Source organism: Ylistrum balloti, unplaced genomic scaffold (genome assembly GCF_031769215.1).
Source record: "Ylistrum balloti isolate Yb309-2 unplaced genomic scaffold, AGI_CSIRO_Ybal_v1 Utg369800, whole genome shotgun sequence".
NCBI lineage: Eukaryota > Metazoa > Mollusca > Bivalvia > Pectinida > Pectinidae > Ylistrum > Ylistrum balloti.
The window spans coordinates 954,127-978,488 of NW_026781978.1; the positions used below are offsets into that span (position 1 = coordinate 954,127).

The 24,362-nt window shown below is 36.8% G+C and overlaps 1 protein-coding gene across 2 annotated transcripts in view; it reads left to right on the top strand.

Moving 5' to 3' along the window:
- LOC132544517 (uncharacterized) overlaps window positions 1-24,362 on the top strand; it is a 137,327-nt gene that overhangs the window by 24,953 nt on the left and 88,012 nt on the right. For both annotated transcript variants that reach the window (XM_060208120.1, XM_060208121.1), the window contains exons 4-5: window positions 5,594-5,636; window positions 20,638-20,905. In XM_060208120.1, the coding sequence (XP_060064103.1) occupies window positions 5,594-5,636; window positions 20,638-20,905 (311 nt within the window). The remainder of the gene's footprint in view (window positions 1-5,593; window positions 5,637-20,637; window positions 20,906-24,362) is intronic.

Here is a 24,362-nt window from a genome sequence, read left to right on the forward strand (position 1 = left end):
AGAAGTTTTAGTGTGCAAAATTGGGAGCTTATAATAACTTTTCTCCTCATTTCTGTGGCAAGATTATAAGCAAATTTTGTAGAAATGATGTTGGAGACACACCTTTAGTGGGGAGGGCGGGGCAGGACAGGATAAAGGAAGTTTTGGTGCTTTCTATACTGATGGTCACGTTAGTTCTTTGAGGAAAGCAGTTCAAAATTAGAAATTGTAGATTTGAACCTCTTGAGCCACATATGAAGAGTTCCCCAACAGAAAAGTACCAAACATTACAAAATCTTTCTCCATACCTGAAATTTCACGATAGTTTTTATTCACAGTTGGAGATTTACTGAAATTGTTCTATGACCTATCTGTTGAGATTTTCTGATTAATCTGCTGACATTTCTTACTTCTACAGAGTAATTACCTATATCTTTCTAGTTGCATATAAAAAGATCATTAAAATAGCATTATTTTGACTCTGGTTTTGTAACAAACTTAAGTGGTCATTACAGGCCCTTTGGGTCTGTAGTCCTATTTTTTATCTGATATTAGTGACTATTCCAACCAAAGGGTATATTTTGCTTGGTCATCCAGAATGCCATCAATTATGTGTACAAAGCACATGGTTATCTGGCTGAGTTATATCTTACACATTGCATGTTTTGCACATGTTACAAGTGTGTAATATACAGTAGTGGGATTCACAGCTACACAAGGTCATGTTACATGTGTGTAATATACAGAAGTGGAATCACAGCTACACAAGGTCATGTTACATGTGTGTAATATACAGTAGTGGTGTCACAGATACACAAGGTCATGTTACATGTGTGTAATATACAGAAGTGGAATCACAGCTACACAAGGTCATGTTACATGTGTGTAATATACAGTAGTGGGATCACAGCTACACAAGGTCATGTTACATGTGTGTAATATACAGTAGTGGTGTCACAGCTACACAAGGTCATGTTACATGTGTGTAATATACAGTAGTGGTGTCACAGATACACAAGGTCATGTTGCATGTGTGTAATATACAGTAGTGGTGTCACAGCTACACAAGGTCATGTTACATGTGTGTAATATACAGTAGTGGGATCACAGCTACACAAGGTCATGTTACATGTGTGTAATATACAGTAGTGGTGTCACAGATACACAAGGTCATATTACATGTGTGTAATACACAGTAGTGGTGTCACAGCTACACAAGGTCATGTTACATGTGTGTAATACACAGTAGTGGTGTCACAGCTACACAAGGTCATGTTACATGTGTGTAATACACAGTAGTGGTGTCACAGATACACAAGGTCATGTTACATGTGTGTAATACACAGTAGTGGGATCACAGCTACACAAGGTCATGTTACATGTGTGTAATATACAGTAGTGGGATCACAGCTACACAAGGTCATGTTACATGTGTGTAATATACAGTAGTGGTGTCACAGCTACACAAGGTCATGTTACATGTGTGTAATATACAGTAGTGGTGTTACAGCTACACAAGGTCATGTTACATGTGTGTAAACACATACACAAGTCAGTTACATGTGTGTAATATACAGTAGTACACAGGTCATGTTACATGTGTGTAATATACATTAGTGGTGTTACAGCTACACAAGGTCATGTTACATGTGTGTAATATACATTAGTGGAATCACAGCTACACAAGGTCATATTACATGTGTGTATTATGTCTGCATGATGTGCACAAAATGTATGCAAAACATCTGTCTGATAGGAAAACTGCAAATTTGCTATTGCACATCTCTGTGCATATGATGTCCTGTTCTATCACATCAATGCGTGATTCTATCGTGGAACATGTAATTTTAGAAAGTACTTTTGATTTCTCAGTTTAGAAGGGTACGGCTAAATAGATTTCGTAATTAACCATATGTTTATAGACACATGTAGATCTAACAGTTACAGACTGAATACTTATATACCCTCGTAATTAAAAGTGTTTTGTTTACAAAGTGCCAATCATTACCAGTCTTACTGTACAGACACTTATATATATATATATATATATATATAAGTGTCTGAAAATGTGATGAATTCTCCGTGCCCAGCAAATATATATACAATATATATATACAAAAGGATCATGTGACAAGACCAAGTTTACAGATGTTGCTGTGTAATTGTGTGATGTGCAAATTGAATCCAAAACTTTTGCTTTGAATTTTGTCAAATAATCCTTTGATATGCAGTAATTACAGCCTCAGATTTAAGGATAAATTTTTAATATATTATTCCAAGTAGTAAGACTATTTTTATTACCGCTTGTCCTCCACCTCTGGGTCACACGTTTGAGACCTACAGGATGCAGTCGCGAGGTAGTGACTGCAGTTTGGTGGGGTTTAGGCTTTCCTCCACAACCTTAACCTGGCACATCCTTAAATGACTTTGGCTGTTAAAAGAACTTAAAGCAATAATTATAATAATAAACTGACTCAAAGTCTGGAGGTGGGCTTATATCAGAAAATTGAAGTAACAATGACAATGTTATTGATGAGGGTGGGCTAATTACAAGGCTTGGGCTTATTGCTACATAAAAATCTGGGAAACCAAAATTTCACAGATTGAAGGAAAAATAAGATATGGCACATAAGTGATATTTTATGAGGGTGTACATGGAATTGTTTCACCATAGAGAGCCTCGTTTGCTCTATACAGACCATCACACAATCTAATCTGCTGTGATATTTTTTCTCTCCATGGAACAGTGTTTAGCTGCATGTAATTTGCTTTCAATCTTTATCATGTGGTTAGGGAAATGCTTGAACGAAAAGAGTAGATAAAAAATTCAATAGGGATGTTTGCTAGTCATCACCATGTGTCGTTTTTTTTTATGATTGCCTTGCTGTAGAGATGCACACTGGACGATTGGAGATGTCATTTTGGGCAGATTGGGTTGTGATAATAGCGTGAGGATGCGACTTGTTATGAGCTGGTGACAAAGTGCAGATATCAAGGGCTTTTATCTCTGTACATTTTTTATAGGTGGTAATTGGTATGATTACACAGTAGGAAGATACTTAGACCTGATCCAGAGGCCTGTGTCAAATTTGTTCTCCTGTAATACGCGACCTGGTACAGACATGGGCCTGATAATTACGCCTCCTAAATATTTCAGTGATGAAATGAATTGCGGGGCAGAATGGTTTTTCTTGACAAATATGGCCCTTCATCATATGAGATCAATCTTTATTGGCAATTTCTACACAATATTAGTCCGTGAGGACCGGAATCATGATGCAGGATTATGATTGTCATAACGTCTTTGTGCGAGCCATGAGGTTGTAGTGTCGTTGACGTGTGGGGATCGTGCGACAGCGGTGCTGTCATTTGCCCTGATCTCTGGCCGGACTGCCACAGAGCAGAACTACACACAGCCATGCGGTGATGATAAATTCTCTACGTCTCACTTGGGGCCACAGTTAGGCAACTCGTAACATGCAAAACGGTTTTAGATCTCACTGTATGACATGCAAAGTGACTCGTCTTGTCTTTTGCCACCCATTGCCTTAATCTTTAGCATGCCCACATCTTAAAGTGGCTTGTGGCACTCCAGGGTGACTTGTGGTCGGTAAACCCCAGTTTGAATAAAATAGGATTTATATGTTCAGAATTATAATAATTTTAAGTAGAAAATTTAGTTGATTGTAGATCATTTGTTTAAATTGCTCTTGAAACATTTGCCTTTGAAAGTGCGTTCATGCCATTTGGTCGTAAGTCATTTTGATATGCTTAATGTTGAAAGTCCTTTGATTTTTGCCAATTTAAAAGGTTTTTGTTGAAACTGTTGGGAGTTTTGGTTAACACAACTTCTAAACTGACAGTCAGCTAATGTAGACTTTAAAATGTATGAAGATAGAACAACAGTATACTAATATTAATTGAAATATGATGATATTGTTTTATATTTCTATAGAGTGGTGATTATCTTATAATAATCCAAATGCTGCTTTTATTCTTAGTGACAATTTTATCAACATTGATAGAAATGTACAAAATAACAAAAAATAAATCACTATTATAAAAAAATGATAAAAAAATAATTATAGAAATAAACATTATTGCAGGACTTCAGAGATTTATGATTCTCAGAAGTTAAATGCTTCATGCTACTCCTCAGAAAGTATTTCTATACTGATTAACAGGGTATTTCCTGGGGTTTTGGAGGGTAAAATATCAGCTCTATTTCCCAAATCGATTTATTTCAAGATGTGACCATGTTCTCAAAATATATAGTTTTCTTTCTACTTAATATTTTTTTCCCAAAATATGTTTTTTCATAAAAATTAGGTAAAAAAGCCTTTCCCCAATTGAGTGGAAGAAAGCATTTTCTAGTCTGGGACATATACAGATGAACAAGGATCATATGGGAAATTTAGAAAAAAAAAAGAATATAATTGAGACCTTTATCACTCTAGATGAGAGTCAGTTAAAACAACTAAGCCAAGAAACCGTGATGTTTCTGGGATGTCAGGAAATTACAGAATAGAAATATTTTCTATTCTTAACCTGGCTTGAATAATTATTTGAGACAGAAGACATTGTAAAGTCTGACTCAATCTCCGAGACACTAATGATAAAATAGCCTTTCTTAGACCTGAATAACCTGAAAACACAATACAGGTTTTCATAGGCCTGATCCACATTTAGAGAAAACTAAACAAGCTTTTTGAGTCCTCAATGACTTTCAGGGATATTAAACAATATTTTTGAGGCCTGAACCACTCTCAGGGACTCCTACGTAGAGACTAGGTATATCAGTGATAAAGACAAGCAGAATGTGTTTAAATTTATTTATGTAAAAAGTATGTGATGGGAGATATTGAAATAATAAAGTTCAGTTTTATTTGTTGTGATTATTCAGGTGGATATTATAACAGCTTTTTGACGAGAAGGTCAATGCCAAGTCAAACATGGTGATGTCAGAGAACTCAGAACTTACATTTTCAAAACTGAAGTTTTTATCCCACAATCGAAGCTTGGGGCATCAACAAATTACCTCAGATTGAGAGGGTGGGCTTATTACTTGACAGGGATGTATAATTTGAAAGTACCGACCAGTAGGAGATACAGATAGGTTTATTAACAGCTGTTTCCTTACTGGTGATGTGTTTTTTATATGAAAACCTAATTGATTAGTTTTCATTGCCTACCTGTTTTTCTGTATATTCTTCATCATTACTTCAATTTCATTAATCTATTTTGAAATACAATTTCAAAGGAAATGATTTTCCTGTATGTTTGATAATAAGATCACAGATACCATACTCTTCTACAAATTGCTCCGAACAGAATGATGAATGATATCTTGTTTTCTGTATTTTATTTAAAAAAAAACATTAAAAATTGTGTGGTATTTGAATCTTTAGAAGATATAACCACTGCTGTATGATTGTAGAAATTGTGTAGTGATAATGTATGGTATAAAAGGAATGGAGATTAGCAATCATTAATGGATTTAATTTAATTCAAATGTTATAAGTTTCTTCAGTTAATCCAACAACAATAGTATTTCTGAAAATTTAGTGTTTAAATATAATCAACAAATTTAATAAGAATTTCAATTCATTTTCAGATTCCAACGAAATCTATGCCTGGGGGAATGGCAACAGTGGACAGTAAGTGCCTTACCTGATTTACTATCCTATGTATTCTGCAATAAGTCCATGTCTGGTATTATGCCTACCCATTTCCGTTGCAATTCAGCAAAAAGTACAAGTTGATTATACCATACCATTGGCTGTCAGTAATTCCAAGTAGACCTGCACTTTATCAAATGAGAAATGGTGTTATTTCAATTGTTCATTTTTTTTTGCATTTATTTTTTGGGGAGGTTTACTACAAAAGATTTTCTATAGCAGTATTTTCTATTAAAATCATATATATTTGTGAGGCTTAATTTTGGAGGTTATTAAAAAAAATTACTATTTTTGTGGATAAATATAGTTCAATAAGTCAACTTATACTTTTTTAAACATTTGTGGAGACATAAATTTGTGGATCATGAGTATCCACGCAATCGTCGAAAAGAAATCCTCCACAAAAATGAATGATTTAACAGAAGCAGATATGTGAATTTTAATGTGACATCATGATTAATATTTGTGACGTTTTAATTGACCAACAACTCCCTGTATAACTTATTGTGAAATTAAATCCCCAAGTAAAATAAGTATGATTGCTAATATGTATATAAAATGATGATGACAGCTTGTACCAGGCTCTGAACTCAATTATATAATCTGCAAGACTGGTTAATATTGTGCCGGAATAAAAATGAAGTCAATCATTTCTTGGTTAAAAAGTCAATTTATCTGTGTTAAACGCTCATACCCCTGAGAGAAAAAAATGAAAATTTCAAAATTACAAAATTTGCAGCGACTGTGTCTTTTGTGTTGTATTTATTCATTTGGTCGTTCAAGCTTTCACTAGGATGTTGCGAAAATGAAGGGTTTGAGCTCACCATACATGGCAAAGAGTCATTTAATTTCAGTTCTCATCTGTAGCTGAATAAAGGATGGCACGCTGTCAATTATGAACGAAATAGGGTCTTACATGACATAATATCTAATATGAGGCATTCAGATAGGGACTTAGTTCAATTTGGGGATGCAAATTCTGACAGTTTTCGTAGTGATATTGGAAAAATTCTGCCGTTCCTTATCGATTCAAATTACACGAACAAGTATGCTTGGAAGCATTGTAGAACACTTGAATATTGCATGGAAATAAAATCTCAACTTCTTTTGTATCGAGAATTGAAGGGATGATTCTCTTATTATTTAAAATGAGATAAAACCAGTAAGGAAATTCTGATGGGATTTTATGTGAATTTTCTTTGGAAAAAATTGACAGTTCATGAGGGTGTTGTGTGGAGATCAGAATAAAGCTGTGGTGATGCCGTCAGTCATTAATTTGGTTACATCTTGTCTATATGTTTGTATTATGATAGATGGCTGTCGGTGTAATAGCGTTACCATGGCGTTGCCATGATTATGATATGGTGGGACATGTGATCAGGTTGTGATTGGGATGGACAGGATATTGATCTAGAGTCAATAGACGTGTCACCCAGGCAGAATTGCTCCTCGTCAGAGGGTGAGATGGCATCACAGAGGTGACCCTAAGGTTAACAATGTAATATTTGCATGTCAAAAACTGATTGGGTCGGTATAGGGTCTATAATTACTGTTTTCTTGGTGTATCCCTGCTCTAATCTCTGTCATCTTTGTCCTTCTGCCTTCCTTTTCTTCCTATGCTAAATTGTTACATTTTTATCCTTTTTGTATGAATTTGGTGTCTGCTATTCTCGGAGATGGGGTACTTGTCTCTCTGATGTATTCTGCAGGTAGCATTAAACTTATTTCTTTCGGAATTGTATATTGATTTAATGTTAGGATGTGAAATTGGCTATTTAAATTTCTTCACAGATGCTGAAACACTATAGAACTAAATGGCAAGCAGGAATAAGTGATAATTCACGTACAGCTCTGTTGGTTAGGTAATAAAGATATATAGGTGTCGGACATTAATGTCAAAAGAAGGAACTGTTATGGAGAGTGACAACCTTCACATATAAAGGTCATATGAGGAAGCTATGGACATAAGGGTCATGCTATCAAGATGCAGTGTCATGAATGGATGATCGGTGTCAGGCCAGCTAATCTCAGAGGATGGATGGTATACCATATCACAGCCACATTTCAGTGGCTTACACATTGTTATGGTAACATATGCGAGAGACCGTTGTCAGAGTTAATCCCTACTAAACCAGGTTCTTTTAAGATCTGGCCAGACTGCCATTATTATCACTCAAACAATAAATTGGGGTCAAAGAGTTCCTTGTCACCATTTGCTCTTCTTATTTCCGAATTACGGAAACTGCATAAAGTTTCATTGGTTTATGATAAGGATATTCATGTTGGTGTAAAGAATAAACATTCCTTCTTAAACTCTCGAGGATTTCTGGTGTACTAAAAATTTAGTGATCAAACTCGTAACAATGAAGAAATGGAAAAGGAAACCATCACTGATTTAGACAGCCCAGGTACTTTTCCCTTATTGAAATAACTTTATACCTCTCACTCAGTTAAAATGGGGCTGGGTGGTGGGTGAGAGATGTGTTTTTTTATTCTTGCAAATCTTGTGGACAAAATATCTCATGAGCTCATGGACAGATATAGTTCATATTCACACCAAAACATCACACTGTCAAGTTCTATTCCTGGCTTTTAATGGTCATCGGTTAAAGGTTAAAAGAGAAAGGTCACCTTTGAACACTCATGCAATAAAAAGGTTGTGCACAAGATTTAGTTAAAAGCAAAAAGATAAAACATCAGGAAGTGGGAGGGGGTAGGGGATGTGTGACTATATTTCTGTGAGCCCTTGCTGTTTGGTTTTATTTCTTAAATTTTCAGGCGTACTTCATATTCTACCACTTTGACATTTTCCTTGTCTCATATAAAAGCCTACAAGGCTGTAGACCTCATCAAGTCTTTTTTTTTTAAAATTCTTACTTTTGTAACTGAACGATTCAATTCCAAATATTTTGATTGTAACTTGTTTCAAATTAAACAGCTTGAACTTAACTTGATTTTACATGAATATTTGTTGTATAGGTAATTTATTGGGCCATTATTAACTGATCTGATAATCAGGCCCTCTTTTGGCATGCAATATTCTTGTGTTTAGGGAAATTTGATATTTTTCAACTGAAATATGTTGTCTACATTGCACATAGCAATTTTCTACCAAAATTGAATGCATTGTTGCATGAATGCAGGAAAATCTTAAAGGATGAAGTATTTAGAACGACCAAAACAGTAAATGGATCTTTCTAGACAATCAGTCCTAACTGACTAGGGAACAATGGAAATACCCTTGTAGACAGTCACACCTAACTGACTGGGGAACAATGGAAATACCCTTGTAGACAGTCACACCTCACTGACTGGGGAACAATGGAAATACCCTTGTAGACAGTCACACTTCACTGACTGGGGAACAATGGAAATACCCTTGTAGACAGTCAGACCTCACTGACTGGGGAACAATGGAAATACCCTTGTAGACAGTCACACCTCACTGACTGGGGAACAATGGAAAAACCCTTGTAGACGGTCACACCTAACTGACTGAGGAACAATGGAAATACCCCTGAAGACAGTCACACCTAACTGATTGGGGAACAATTGAAATACACTTGTAGACAGTCACACCTCTTTGACTGAGGAACAATGGAAATAACCCTGAAGACAGTCACACCTCACTGACTGGGGAACAATGGAAATACCCTTGTAGATGGTCACACCTCACTGACTGGGGAACAATGGAAAGGTCACACCTCACTGACTGGGGAACAATGGAAATACCCTTGTAGGCAGTCACACCTCACGGATTGGGGAACAATGGAAATATCCTGGTAAACAGTCACAACTCACTGACTGGGGAACAATGGAAATACCCTGGTAGACAGTCACACCTCACTGACTGGGGAACAATGGAAAAACCCTGGTAGACAGTCAGACCTCACTGACTGGGGAACAATGGAAATACCCTAGTAGACAGTCACACCTCACTGACTGGGGAACAATGGAAAAACCCTTGTAGTCGGTCACACCTAACCGACTGAGGAACAATGGAAATACCCTTGTAGACAGTCACACCTCACTGACTGGGGAACAATGGAAATACCCTTGTAGACAGTCACACCTCACTGACTGGGGAACAATGGAAATACCCTTGTAGACAGTCACACCTCACTGACTGGGGAACAATGGAAATACCCTTGTAGGCAGTCACATTTCACTGACTGGGGAACAATGGAAATATCCTTGTAAACAGTCACACCTCACTGACTGGGGAACAATGGAAATACTCTGGTAGACAGTCACACCTCACTGACTGGGGAACAATGGAAATACCCTTGTAGACAGTCACACCTCACTGACTGGGGAACAATGGAAATACCCTGGTAGACAGTCACACCTCACTGACTGGGGAACAATGGAAATACTCTTGTAGGCAGTCACACCTCACTGACTGGGGAACTATGGAAATACCCTTGTAGACAGTCACACCTCACTGACTGGGGAACAATGGAAATACCCTTGTAGGCAGTCACACCTCACTGACTGGGGAACAATGGAAATACCTCACCTGGGGGTAAACAGTCGCACCTAACTGACTGGGGAACAATGGAAATACCCTTGTAGACAGTCAGTCCTAACTGACTGGGGAACAATGGAAATACCCTTGTAGACAGTCAGACCTAACTGACTGGGGAACAATGGAAATACCCTTGTAGACAGTCACACCTCACTGACTGGGGAACAATGGAAGTCACACACTGACTGGGAACAATGGAAATACCCTTGTAGACAGTCACACCTCACTGACTGGGGAACAATGGAAATACCCTTGTAGACAGTCACACCTCACTGACTGGGGAACAATGGAAATACCCTTGTAGACAGTCACACCTCACTGACTGGGGAACAATGGAAATATAGGCAGTCACACCTCACTGACTGGGGAACAATGGAAATACCCTTGTAGACAGTCACACCTCACTGACTGGGGAACAATGGAAATACCCTTGTAGGCAGTCACACCTCACTGACTGGGGAACAATGGAAATATCCTGGTAAACAGTCACACCTCACTGACTGGGGAACAATGGAAATACTCTGGTAGACAGTCACACCTCACTGACTGGAGAACAATGGAAATACCCTTGTAGACAGTCACACCTCACTGACTGGGGAACAATGGAAATACCCTTGTAGACAGTCACACCTCACTGACTGGGGAACAATGGAAATACTCTTGTAGGCAGTCACACCTCACTGACTGGGGAACAATGGAAATACCCTTGTAGACAGTCACACCTCACTGACTGGGGAACAATGGAAATACCCTTATAGACAGTCACACCTCACTGACTGGGAAACAATGGAAATATCCTTGTAAACAGTCAGACTCTTTCAAGTTCATAATCTTCGAAGTACATTTTCTCAACCAAGAGGCCCAGGGTCATGATAATAGATAATTAAAATGGTGAGATAAAGGGCTGTTTTGTTTATTTAAAGATGACCTCAATTACTTCTTATTTCATCATCACAAGTATAAAATATTTTAAGAATTTTAAACTTCCTAAACCAATAGGCCATAGTGTTTGTCTAGCAGTATGCTTGGGAAATTTGCTTTCGAGTTGCACATGGCGATATAAATAACCAACAAAGTTTTTTTTAAGCTGCAGGTCAGGTGAGTGATTCAGGGCCATTGGGCCTCTTGTAAACTGTTGAAACAGAAAGAAAATAGAATTGTTCTTGTTTTGATGGGTATCCTGTAGAAATTCCTGAATGTGGATACTCTCTGATCCGTGTATGGGTACTAGGGTTATTTTTATGAACCTAAATTTCTTAATCTCTGAAAAACAATATCAAAATAATATATTTTTTTTTTGCAAAATTTATTTTTGTACAACTAGAATTAAATATGTTGATGAGGTCACTTCTGAGTTTTAAATGTAAAAATATGTAAGAAAATACCTGCTTAAGACTGACCTGGAAAAAAATTAATATTTTTCCTTAATGTGTATGAAAAAATAAGATAATTCAAGAGGAAGCCGTGATATATCCTCTATTTCTTGGAAATACAGGGACACACAGAAGTGGGGTTTTAAGGTCTAAAAGGATAAAAACCGTGATTTTTTTAATTCACTTTCTCACATTGAATTATTGGTGACACATAACCTTGGAGCAAGCAATTGACTTAATGTGACAATAAGGGCATCGTCAAAGAATTACTTGATTCCTTGTGGTGCAATTTTACTTAAGGGAGTGGTGCATTAAACAGTTATCAGATTACACAATTGCTGTAGAAAATACATTGTGACAGAATAGAAATGGTAAAATATTATATTTCAAATATTAAATTTTCCTTCTATGAGTCACAGAAGATTCAATGACTTAAAGAAAGTTTTTTCCTATCCCAAGTTTGTGTAAAGTGTAATATTGATCTCCAGTATGCTGGAGAATAACACCCAGTACAGTATCTAATCTAATGTGCATGTAACTTCAACGAAACGATTTGGAAAGGTTACAAATCTGTACTTTACATTGAGCTGTGATTGAATTTCTGGTGGAGCAGTCAGTATAACTGGTGCAGTGTATATGGAGAGAAATCGCCCCGCATGCGATGATTGACGGCTGTGAACCTGTGCGGTCAGGAGTCAACAGGGATGGGTAGATGTTGGTGTAGCAATGTCCTGATTGATCTGGACCTCTGGCCTGCAGCTACCAGTCCCCGAATCACAGATTAATTGAGAGGAAATCAGTAGAGACACGGTTAGGTAGAGGTGAGAGTGTTAATTCAATAGAACAGTGACATATGCCCGACTGAAGCCCGGTCTTTGCACTACTGTGCAGCAAGATCCAATTCCAGTCCCTCTAATCTAATGGCGGGTGTTTTCACTTGTCTGCCCCAATCAAATTAATTGGTCCAGCTTGATTGTGCTGTTGGTATGGAGGTCCCCTTCATGTCTCCTCCTGGGACCCACGAGGTAATGTGGTGTCACCACTTCCAACACTGACAGTCCTGTTGGCCAGGATAGGGCCTCCAATCTTTCCTATCCATGCACAATTTGACACCTTAACTGAAAACAATTCTTTGCGTAACCCCAGAAGGAGATGGGTTCTTATGCATTATGTATTAAACCTTAGATTGCTCTTCTCTTTGTCTTTCCTCAACACAATGTGTGACTTGTGATTTCTTTTCCTAGTCAAGTGATGCTGGCAGGTGTTAGCTGAGAGACTCTTCATAGCCTTGTGGCTCTGTGTGTTTGGCACTCACTTTATCCTGTCCCCACCATCACTAACTTACATTGTCTTCACTCTCTACATTGGCTCTCTTTGACATTGTTAGATCATCGTGGCCATGTTAAGTTAATCTTCTGCTACCAGTGTGGAACTGTTGAGAAGACACAAGCAATTACTTTTTTTTACAACAATATCCATAAAACTTTCTGGTCTTTTCCATCAATACAATGTACCATATGTTTCCAAACTTGAGTCAGCAACTTCTCGGTGGCTGGGTCACTAATCATTGGGGCGCTAGGTCAGAGAGCATCTACTTTCCCACTGGTTTGGTGTCAATTCTTACATTATCCTGATGAACTGTGGGTGAATTAACAGTTATAATGATGTACAGAGAAGCCTTTGTATTTTCCAGTAATGAACATTTTAACATCCATATGCTTTATGACTATTTAGGCAATTTTCACAGTACTAGATGATCTGCATGGACACCAAAATTGGAAGCTTGACACATATTCTAGTGTATGTCATAGAATTTGAACTGCTTGAACATGTATGAATTATATACTACAAGTTATTACACAATTGTTAGAGTGTCAAGTGAATCAACAAAATAAATCTATCATTTAATATAATAAACAGGATATCAGTTCAAAACAGGAGAGAGGTAACATACCTGTACAGGATTCCATAATTAATATGATAAGCAACATTTGAATGAAAGTTGGTGTCGATGTGAAGCAGAAACTGTACCATTAGGGCTCCAAAATACACATTTAAACCCAAATGTAAATATTTTTTTAAATGATCATCAAGTCACTAGTGGTGCATTATTGTAGCTGGCCTTCAATCATCAGCAGTTGGTCATTAATCGTCAGCAGTTGGCCATTAATCGTCAGCAGTTGGTCAGTCAGCAGTTGGCCATTAATTGTCACTAGTTGGTCATTAATCGTCAGCAGTTGGTTGTCCACCGTCATTAGTTTTTCATCCATTGTCATGGTTGTCAATAATCAGCAGTTAGTCACCATATATTTGCATTTGGTTCTCAATCCTCTGTCTGTCTGTTTGTCAGTTTCTATTTTGTTTTAGTTCTGCACAATATCCCCAGCTCTGGTTGGACATTTACACTCAGACTTCATTCAAAGCTTCCTCAAGAAGGTGCTTGCATGGGATAACCTTTCCATTCCAAAAGCAAAATCAAGGTCATTATCATTATAGATAAATTTCTACATCATACCTCCAGTTCTATTTTGCTATTGAGATTAAAACTTTATTTGCAGAAAGTGCTTGCACTGGCTTGCTTTCATGTTCAAAGCTCAAAGATTGAGGTCACTGTTTCTGTAGACAGAACTTGGAATTTATTGTAAGAAATACGTCATTATATGTTTGAATGTTACTGATGAATATTCTTTTCTGACATGTCATTTAATGAAACAAAATTGACTAAAATTAGATGAGAAATCTTCCACCTATAGTTCAACGTCAGCAAGACAATTTTTTAAGGTCAAATCTCAGAATAAGGAATCAAAGATAATTTAGAATCATTGAAGAACCAATGCAACAGGATATAAAAAATTATATTAATCACAAAGTAGGGTCTGTCCAATCACACAACACAATTGTTTAGAGCTTCCATATTAGTAGTGTACACAATTTTAATTCCATGAAACATATAATGAAGTTGTCATTAAGTTTTGTATTCTGACATATCCTTTCTGTGAAGTTAAAGTTTAGAGTCAGACACATTGCATGGACATTTCCTACATGTTAGGACTCTGGTTTAGAGTCAGACACAATGCATGGACATTCCCTCCATGTTAGGACTCTGGTTTAGAGTCAGACACATTGCATGGACATTTCCTACATGTTAGGACTCTGGTTTAGAGTCAGACCCAATGCATGGACATTTCCTCCATGTTAGGACTCAGGTTTAGAGTCAGATACATAATGTTGCCCTTTCTGATTTGTCAGTACTCCGGTTTAGAATCAGACACAATGTGGAGCCCTTTCTGACATGTCAGTATTCAAATTTAGAGTGAGACACAATGTGAAGCCCTTTCTGATGTGTCAGTACTCAGATTTAGAATCAGACAAATTGTAGGGTTCTTTCCGATGTGTCAGGACTCAGGTTTAGAGTCAGACACATGGTGGGGTCCTGTCTGATGTGTCAGGACTCAGGTTTAGAGTCAGACACATTGTGGGGCCCTTTCTGATGTTTCAGGACTCAGGTTTAGAGTAAGACACATGGTGGGGTCCTGTCTGATGTTTCAGGACTCAGGTTTAGAGTCAGACACCTTGTGGGGCCCTTTCTGATGTTTCAGGACTCAGGTTTAGAGTCAGACACATGGTGGGTTCCTGTCTGGTGTGTCAGGACTCAGGTTTAGAGTCAGACACATTGTGGGGCCCTTTCTGATGAGTCAGGACTCGGGTTTAGAGTCAGACACATTGTGGGGTCCTTTCTGACATGTCAGGACTCAGGTTTAGAGTTGGACACATTGTGGGGCCCTTTCTGATGTTTCAGGACTCAGGTTTAGAGTCAGACACATGGTGGGGCCCTTTCTGATGTTTCAGGACTCAGGTTTAGAGTCAGACACATGGTGGGGCCCTTTCTGATGTTTCAGGACTCAGGTTTAGAGTCAGACACCTTGTGGGGCCCTTTCTGATGAGTCAGGACTCGGGTTTAGAGTCAGACACATTGTGGGGCCCTTTCTGACATGTCAGGACTCAGGTTTAGAGTCGGACACATTGTGGGGACCTTTCTGATGTTTCAGGACTCAGGTTTAGAGTCAGACACCTTGTGGTGTCCTTTCTGATGAGTCAGGACTCGGGTTTAGAGTCAGACACCTTGTGGGGTCCTTTCTGACATGTCAGGACTCAGGATTAGAGTCGGACACACTATTGGGCGATTTCTAATGTGTCAGTATTCTAGCTGGTGATTGGTTTCTTTGTCCAAACAAATATTGTTGTGTAACTTAACCAAGTTTTTGTGGGTCCATCAAACTCAAACTACAATCTGCTGGTGTCATTACTGCTAGGAATGTACTTAAAATTTATACTATGCTTTTCCGATTTGAAATACATACTTTCTCAGATTTTCTCATTTGAATAGTTTTAGTTTTAAGACTCCCAAATAGATGATTTCTTCCGCAAACTATTGATGGCCAGGTCAAGTTTGATTTTAAACTAGATGAGAATTTCAGATTTTGACCTGTTATGACCCTTGGTATGAAGATTTCGTTTTTGAAGTCTTCATAATTGGACACAGAATAGATATATCCATAGCTTAAACTACTATTGTATAAAGGATCTCTGCTTAATTCCTCTCATCTACCTTCAGAATTTAAGATGGCCAATGTAAATTTTACTATAGCTTTCCTGTCTATGTTTCTGCCATTGTATCTGTGAAAGTTTGTCAGTAGTCTAGCTGCTTCATTCTTTTAGCGGCTTATCAAATTTCACACACTTATTAATCATCAAATCATCATGGATATTTTCGAGTTTGAGGGGTTTTGGGTCAAGGTCAAGGTCACTGTTACTATTTTTAGAAATTTTATAAATCATAACTTTGTACTAGCTTTTTAGGGCTGGTAGGAGAATGTATTGCTTCAGCAATTCTCAGTATGCTTGTTTTACAGGGAAGGTCTTAAGTTCATTTAAGATTAATAGAAGTTCCATGAATTTCTGTGAATGGAAGACAATCAGTTGATATTGGAACCCATGGAAGCCATCCCAACTGTTTTGCATTTTATTGATCAAAAATATTTTTTGTAAGTTTGTCAAATATCATCCACAAATGATGAAAGATAAGTAATTACAATTCTTCGTCTGAAAGAAAACAACTAGAACCAACTTGCAACACAAATTATGTTATTTTGAAGTATATTGAAAGTTTGCTCTGGCCATTTTATTACAGATCTAGCAAATCACTACCGTCTTATCTTGGGTTTGTTGCTGTTTCCAATGCATAGTGGGTATTTGATAAATTCCATAGTTATGTTTTTGCAAAGATCAGACATGGAATTGCTTCAGTGTGATATAAGACTTAACTACTGGTTATTTTTGCTATTTGTGAGACAACTTGTTTTTGTTATTAATTATATAGATCTGTGAATGGTTGATGGTTCATAGGTAACACTGGTTCATTCTATGTGGTATAGAACCTGATGAAATTAATTAAGTTATAGAATTACAGTAAAACACAGATAAGTCGAAGTTGACAGATCAAATGAAATATTCAACTTATCTGATTGTTTGACTTAGCCATGTTTCTATGTTGTTCATTGAAGATTGATTACATTTTTGGATGGAGAAATAAGTAATAAATAGATAAAAACATTTTTTTTCGGAATAAAAATATCTTCTATCTAAATAGAAATAATAAGTATGAATATACAGCAAAAATGTGATGTGAAATACGTATTACAGCACAAACATGTAAATACGCACCAACTCTCATAGACAAGCATGACTATAACAGAATCACGCTGTGAGAGTATATACTGTAAAATACGCACCAACTCTCATAGACAAGCATGACTGTAACAGAATCACGCTGTGAGAGTATATACGCACCAACTCTCATAGACAAGCATGACTGTAACAGAATCACGCTGTGAGAGTATATACTGTAACATACGCACCAACTCTCATAGACAAGCATGACTGTAACAGAATCACGCTGTGAGAGTATATACGCACCAACTCTCATAGACAAGCATGACTGTAACAGAATCACGCTGTGAGAGTATATACTGTAAAATACGCACCAACTCTCATAGACAAGCATGACTGTAACAGAATCACGCTGTGAGAGTATATACTGTAACATACGCACCAACTCTCATAGACAAGCATGACTGTAACAGAATCACGCTGTGAGAGTATATACTGTAACATACGCACCAACTCTCATAGACAAGCATGACTGTAACAGAATCACGCTGTGAGAGTATATACTGTAACATACGCACCAACTCTCATAGACAAGCATGACTGTAACAGAATCACGCTGTGAGAGTATATACTGTAACATACGCACCAACTCTCATAGACAAGCATGACTGTAACAGAATCACGCTGTGAGAGTATATACTGTAACATACGCACCAACTCTCATAGACAAGCATGACTGTAACAGAATCACGCTGTGAGAGTATATACTGTAACATACGCACCAACTCTCATAGACAAGCATGACTGTAACAGAATCACGCTGTGAGAGTATATACTGTAACATACGCACCAACTCTCATAGACAAGCATGACTGTAACAGAATCACGCTGTGAGAGTATATACTGTAACATACGCACCAACTCTCATAGACAAGCATGACTGTAACAGAATCACGCTGTGAGAGTATATACTGTAACATACGCACCAACTCTCATAGACAAGCATGACTGTAACAGAATCACGCTGTGAGAGTATATACTGTAACATACGCACCAACTCTCATAGACAAGCATGACTGTAACAGAATCACGCTGTGAGAGTATATACTGTAACATACGCACCAACTCTCATAGACAAGCATGACTGTAACAGAATCACGCTGTGAGAGTATATACTGTAAAATACGCACCAACTCTCATAGACAAGCATGACTGTAACAGAATCACGCTGTGAGAGTATATACTGTAACATACGCACCAACTCTCATAGACAAGCATGACTGTAACAGAATCACGCTGTGAGAGTATATACTGTAACATACGCACCAACTCTCATAGACAAGCATGACTGTAACAGAATCACGCTGTGAGAGTATATACTGTAACATACGCACCAACTCTCATAGACAAGCATGACTGTAACAGAATCACGCTGTGAGAGTATATACTGTAACATACGCACCAACTCTCATAGACAAGCATGACTGTAACAGAATCACGCTGTGAGAGTATATACTGTAACATACGCACCAACTCTCATAGACAAGCATGACTGTAACAGAATCACGCTGTGAGAGTATATACTGTAAAATACGCACCAACTCTCATAGACAAGCATGACTGTAACAGAATCACGCTGTGAGAGCATATACTTTAAAAACATTAACAAAGGCGCTAAAACACAGCAGCTGAAATACTCTCAGTACCAGGCACTGATTATTAGAAGTCCTTATAAACACTAATTAAATAAGTTCTCACCAAACACAATCAATAAACACTAAGTAATGACATTTCTATAACACAGACGACCACTGAAATATCATCGAAAAGTCTGTTTCCATCATACGTAGTTGCTTAGTCTGTCTCTAGGATTGCTGGCACACAAGTTTCTTCAGTCTTCAGTTATAGGTTATCATAGTCAAGATTTTACCTGACTCAGAGTTTTCTAAATGCATCATGACGGAGTCGCAGGAATTGCCAATTAAAATAATGAACAGCTGTACCCCATCTGCAAACACTGCTCAGTAATTATAGTCATTTTATGTGTGACAAGCAAACACTGGTCAGTGTTTATCCACAAGAATGTGTCAATGACAGACTAGCATATTTAGGTCTTCTGAGACAAAATATCATGGTGACTTATTGCCATCACCAATTGTCTGGTTTCTTGCATTGTGCTTCTGTAAACTTTAAACGTTTTCAACTTCTATAAAACCTCTAAATCAATTTCGATAAAATTTTGTAATTTTCTAAAATTTCATAGGAAAATTGGTTTTTTGGCCTAATGTTTATTTTCCATTGAAAAACTTCAGGTTTATTAGTTTAGAATGACAATTTTGATGGTTTGCATGTATTGAAACTTGCTGACCGCTAAGAACTTAAAACATATCACCCAAGTCTTACTATCATTAATGTCACTATTACTTTTTTGTGACACTTTAAATCTACTTACCCTGTAACCTTTATACTCAATATTGCTTACCTCAGGTGACCGTCCAGGTTGTTAGGCCACAAGTCATTAATCAACATTGGCATGGTAGTTATTGCTTAAAAAAGTTAAAAGAACACAGTAGATTTATGGTTAACAGACTACAGTGTATTTTATTTAAAGTTTAATTGCCTAATTCTTTATTAATTCAAACCTTCCCTTGTGCACCTGATTGATATCAGAAACTTACAGGAGAGTCTGTTAACACAGATACAGCTGATCATACTCAGTCATTCAGAATGAAGCCAGGTATTTTTATCTCAGATGTTCAACACAAAAAAGGAAATTTTGGTAGAATTTTGAAGAGATGGATCACAAAATAAAATTGACACAAATATAATATATGATTCAACAGTGTTTGAGTCATCCATGTTTAAGATGAAGCAGAGAAAAAGTTGTGGCTGAACAAAACATTTGACTTGTCCATTGTATTTGATTCAAGTCAGTTCGACACAAGTGAGTTGTACTTTAACTGATTCCTCCATGGCCTATCCTGTATAAAATCAGCATCATCACTTTAGAGGCTCCATATCTTAAAGGATTTGATCAAAATTTATACAATGGTCAACAACATTCAGGATTAAAACACATTTAAAACTTTCAACCAATTCAGTGACATTTTTTTTATATGATTTTATTGATGAACTTAATGTAAGGTCACAGGTCGATAAGAATTCTTGGATATGTTTGTGTGTTATGGTTCAAAGGTCAATGTTCAGGTCACAGTTACCATAGGGAGATATTTTCTTTACTGATATGATTAAATCTGTGTAATTAATATCACATAAGTTAAAGGTTTTCAACTTGAGTTGAAATGCTGACCTATACTTTCTTTCCATAACTAGTTTCTGACTTTCTGTTCCATTAATTTTTCTGTTTTTGTTGGAAATTTTTGATTATTTTTGTTTTCATTTTTATCAGACTTGGAAGTTTGAGCACAGATAGTAGCTGTGAGCCAAGGCGAGTGGACTTGATGAGCGTTGCTCAAGATACTGTGGTGTCTGATCGTCTCCAAGTGATCCAGAACAAGCTGGCCCAGAGGACTAGTCCTCCAGAAGTGGTGGATGTGGCCTGTGGAGGGCGTCATTCGATGGTCGTTTTTAACAATGGTCAGGTGTACAGCTTTGGAAACAACTTCTATGCCCAACTTGGTTACAACTTCAGAGAGAAAAATTTTAAAGAAAACCAGGTAAGATTGAAATTGGGATTATTTATCAAGTTCTGAAAAATGATTGTGAAGAAAATATTTTGTGATGAATCTGCAATAATATTGTTTCTAAACTGTAAAGTTCTATGTTGTTATAATTTTGTTTAGAACTATAAATACACTTCATCAGCATTAAGTCTTTCAATAGTTATATTTGGCTATAATTGCTACCTCTTTGGTTACTAAGGGGCGGTTGTTACCTCCCTTACCAAAGTTGCGAAGGTTGCCGGGAGAAATGGCTACAACAATTCAAGAAAAGAAGAAGTCCAATCCTAGTCAGGTGACAAATAGACCTGTGTATCTGTTTGTGTTGAAGTGCTGCTAAGTTCACTTATTTCTAGGACAATAAGTTGTATATACCAAGCTAGGTAGTCAGCAAGCTCCAAACAAATAGCTGATTCAGTCTTTATATAAAACATGCATAGTGTTAAAGATTAATGACACTATGATCTGAAAACTGTACAAAAAAATGCATTCAGACAGATTCATTTAGTTTTTCCAATATCATCACCCTGCTTATATTCAGGACGGCAGGTTACTTATTACAGGACAGTGTGATAGATCAGTTCTTGGCATTTTGACTGAAACTACAAAAGATGTACATGGTTTTATTTTAAAAAAAACAACATGATATTTGTCAATAGCAGATTGTTAGGGACCAGAAAAAAGATATGTATTTTCTAGTCAGATGTTTAGGAATCAGAATTGTAATGCATAACAAAGTGTGGATGATAATAGATAAAAGATTTTTTTGCAAAAGGAGTGGAGAGAAATAGAATTGTCTGATTATTATACAAAATATTAAAAAAACTTAGTTGCTTCCCCACAAATGTTAATTCATTTAGCATTAATTAACTGCTATTTGTTTATGGCATTTAAAACAAGATCAAATTTCCAACAAAAATGAATCCATCACATATAAGTTAGACACTCCTACACACCCCATAGAAAACAGCACCGTTAATTTTGTGTGTATTAATTGATTGGTGTGATGTGTGTTTCAGAGTTTCTAGTGATGTTGAGCACAACACTTAAAATGAAAATAACACAAATTGTATGCTGTTTTGAGTTAACCATATCTTTCCACAGATTTCTAGCAATACTATAAAGATGTGTTGTTTTAAATCTTCCATTTCAGTAACAAGTGAAATAAGAATTAACAGTTTGTGTTGAGTAATATGAAATATTTTAGATTAAAATGAAACCCTTTTCATCATGATTCAAATGCCTCTCATTGGTTAAAATGAAGAAGGTGTTAATGTGGATGGATATTGATTATAGATTTTGAGCTGAAGTAAGTACCGAGACCCTAGGATCTAAAAGTACATATCATTTACACCATTGAATGATACTTATTGCTAATAGTAAGTTAGCTTGAACAGCCCTATGAAATAAAATTTTGAAGTACCGGTATATGATACCATATGAGGTATGACATCAAATGTCATTTTCAGCAATGGTAAAACCTGAAAAAACCTTTTATTTACAAGTACAGTGTTTAAAACTATGTATTGTTATCAAACTGATAACAAGTGACTGCCAGACAGAATAAGATCCGTAACACAGCATTTCATTATTTAAATAAACATGTAGATGCTACAGACCTTTGCATGTTTGCTGTTCGCTTTTAGTCACAAACACATGAAAGTGCTACAATAGTGCTACAGCTACACTACGGAAATGTTGCTCAATCAGTAATCTACGACAACACAAACAGTATGGTAGTATGACAGGAATGTTACTCCATCAGTAATCTAGGACAACACAAACAGTAGTATGACAGAAATGTTACTCAGTCAGTAATCTAGGACAACACAAACAGTAGTATGACAGAAATGTTACTCAGTCAGTAATCTAGGACAACACAAACAGTAGTATGACAGAAATGTTACTCAGTCAGTAATCTAGGACAACACAAACAGTAGTATGACAGAAATGTTACTCAGTCAGTAATCTAGGACAACACAAACAGTAGTATGACAGAAATGTTACTCAGTCAGTAATCTAGGACAACACAAACAGTAGTATGACAGAAATGTTACTGAATCAGTAATCTAGGACAACACAAACAGTAGTACTGTGGATTCATTTTATTTCGTGGGGGTCCAATTTTCGTTGTTTTCGTGGATGACAAACACAAACACAACGAAATATGAACAGAAAAGTAATTTTGAAATTTGACCAAGTAATCTTTGCCGACACCGGAAACGTCCACCGGTAATGACAGAAGCCCCGTAATTAGTCGGGAGTCGGGTAGTCTGAGGCTCGACATGGATACGCTAAATTGGTGTCAAAGATATATAATTATATATTATTAAACATAACAAAGGGTAAGTACCCATTGTGATGCTAAGTATGATGGGATCGCAGTCGTTAGCGACACTGTGGACACTAGGCTTGATCGGACCATCCTGTCGACTGAAGATTGGATCCGTATTTCTATCCGACTACAGGTTCACAATAATTATTAATAATGCAGATCTTGTTTACACACCTGTTTACACACATGGTCCCATCGATACGCGTGGTGTTTTCATATGACTGCGGTACACCGACTGATCAGCACACAATGCTTATCCACTGAAAACAATTGTTTCTGATAATTACCGATTGATTACACGCCAGGATATATACTGATTTGTGGTTTGATATTATTGCGAGACTGTTGTAAACAGCGTTATAAAAACACAGGACGCCATCTTGAAAAAAAAAAAAACGTTCTTTTATTCTTGTCATTAGTGTTAATTCCTGTGAACATAGCCTTAATACAAACAGAAAAAAATTCGACTGGAAGCAAAAAGAGAAAATTCTAACGTTTTTATTTTTTTCCCACAGAATCAAAAATCCACGAATTTATGAGTCCACGAAACTGTCTAATTTGTAGAAACAACGAAAATTGAACCCAACGAAAATAAATGAATCCTCAGTATGACAGAAATGTTACTCAGTCAGTAATCTAGGACAACACAAACAGTAGTATGACAGAAATGTTACTCAGTCAGTAATCTAGGACAACACAAACAGTAGTATGACAGAAATGTTACTCAGTCAGTAATCTAGGACAACACAAACAGTAGTATGACAGAAATGTTACTCAGTCAGTAATCTAGGACAACACAAACAGTAGTATGACAGAAATGTTACTGAATCAGTAATCTAGGACAACACAAACAGTAGTATGACAGAAATGTTACTCAGTCAGTAATCTAGGACAACACAAATAGTAGTATGACAGAAATGTTACTGAATCAGTAATCTAGGACAACACAAACAGTAGTATGACAGAAATGTTACTCAGTCAGTAATCTAGGACAACACAAACAGTAGTATGACAGAAATGTTACTGAATCAGTAATCTAGGACAACACAAACAGTAGTATGACAGAAATGTTACTCAGTCAGTAATCTAGGACAACACAAACAGTAGTATGACAGAAAT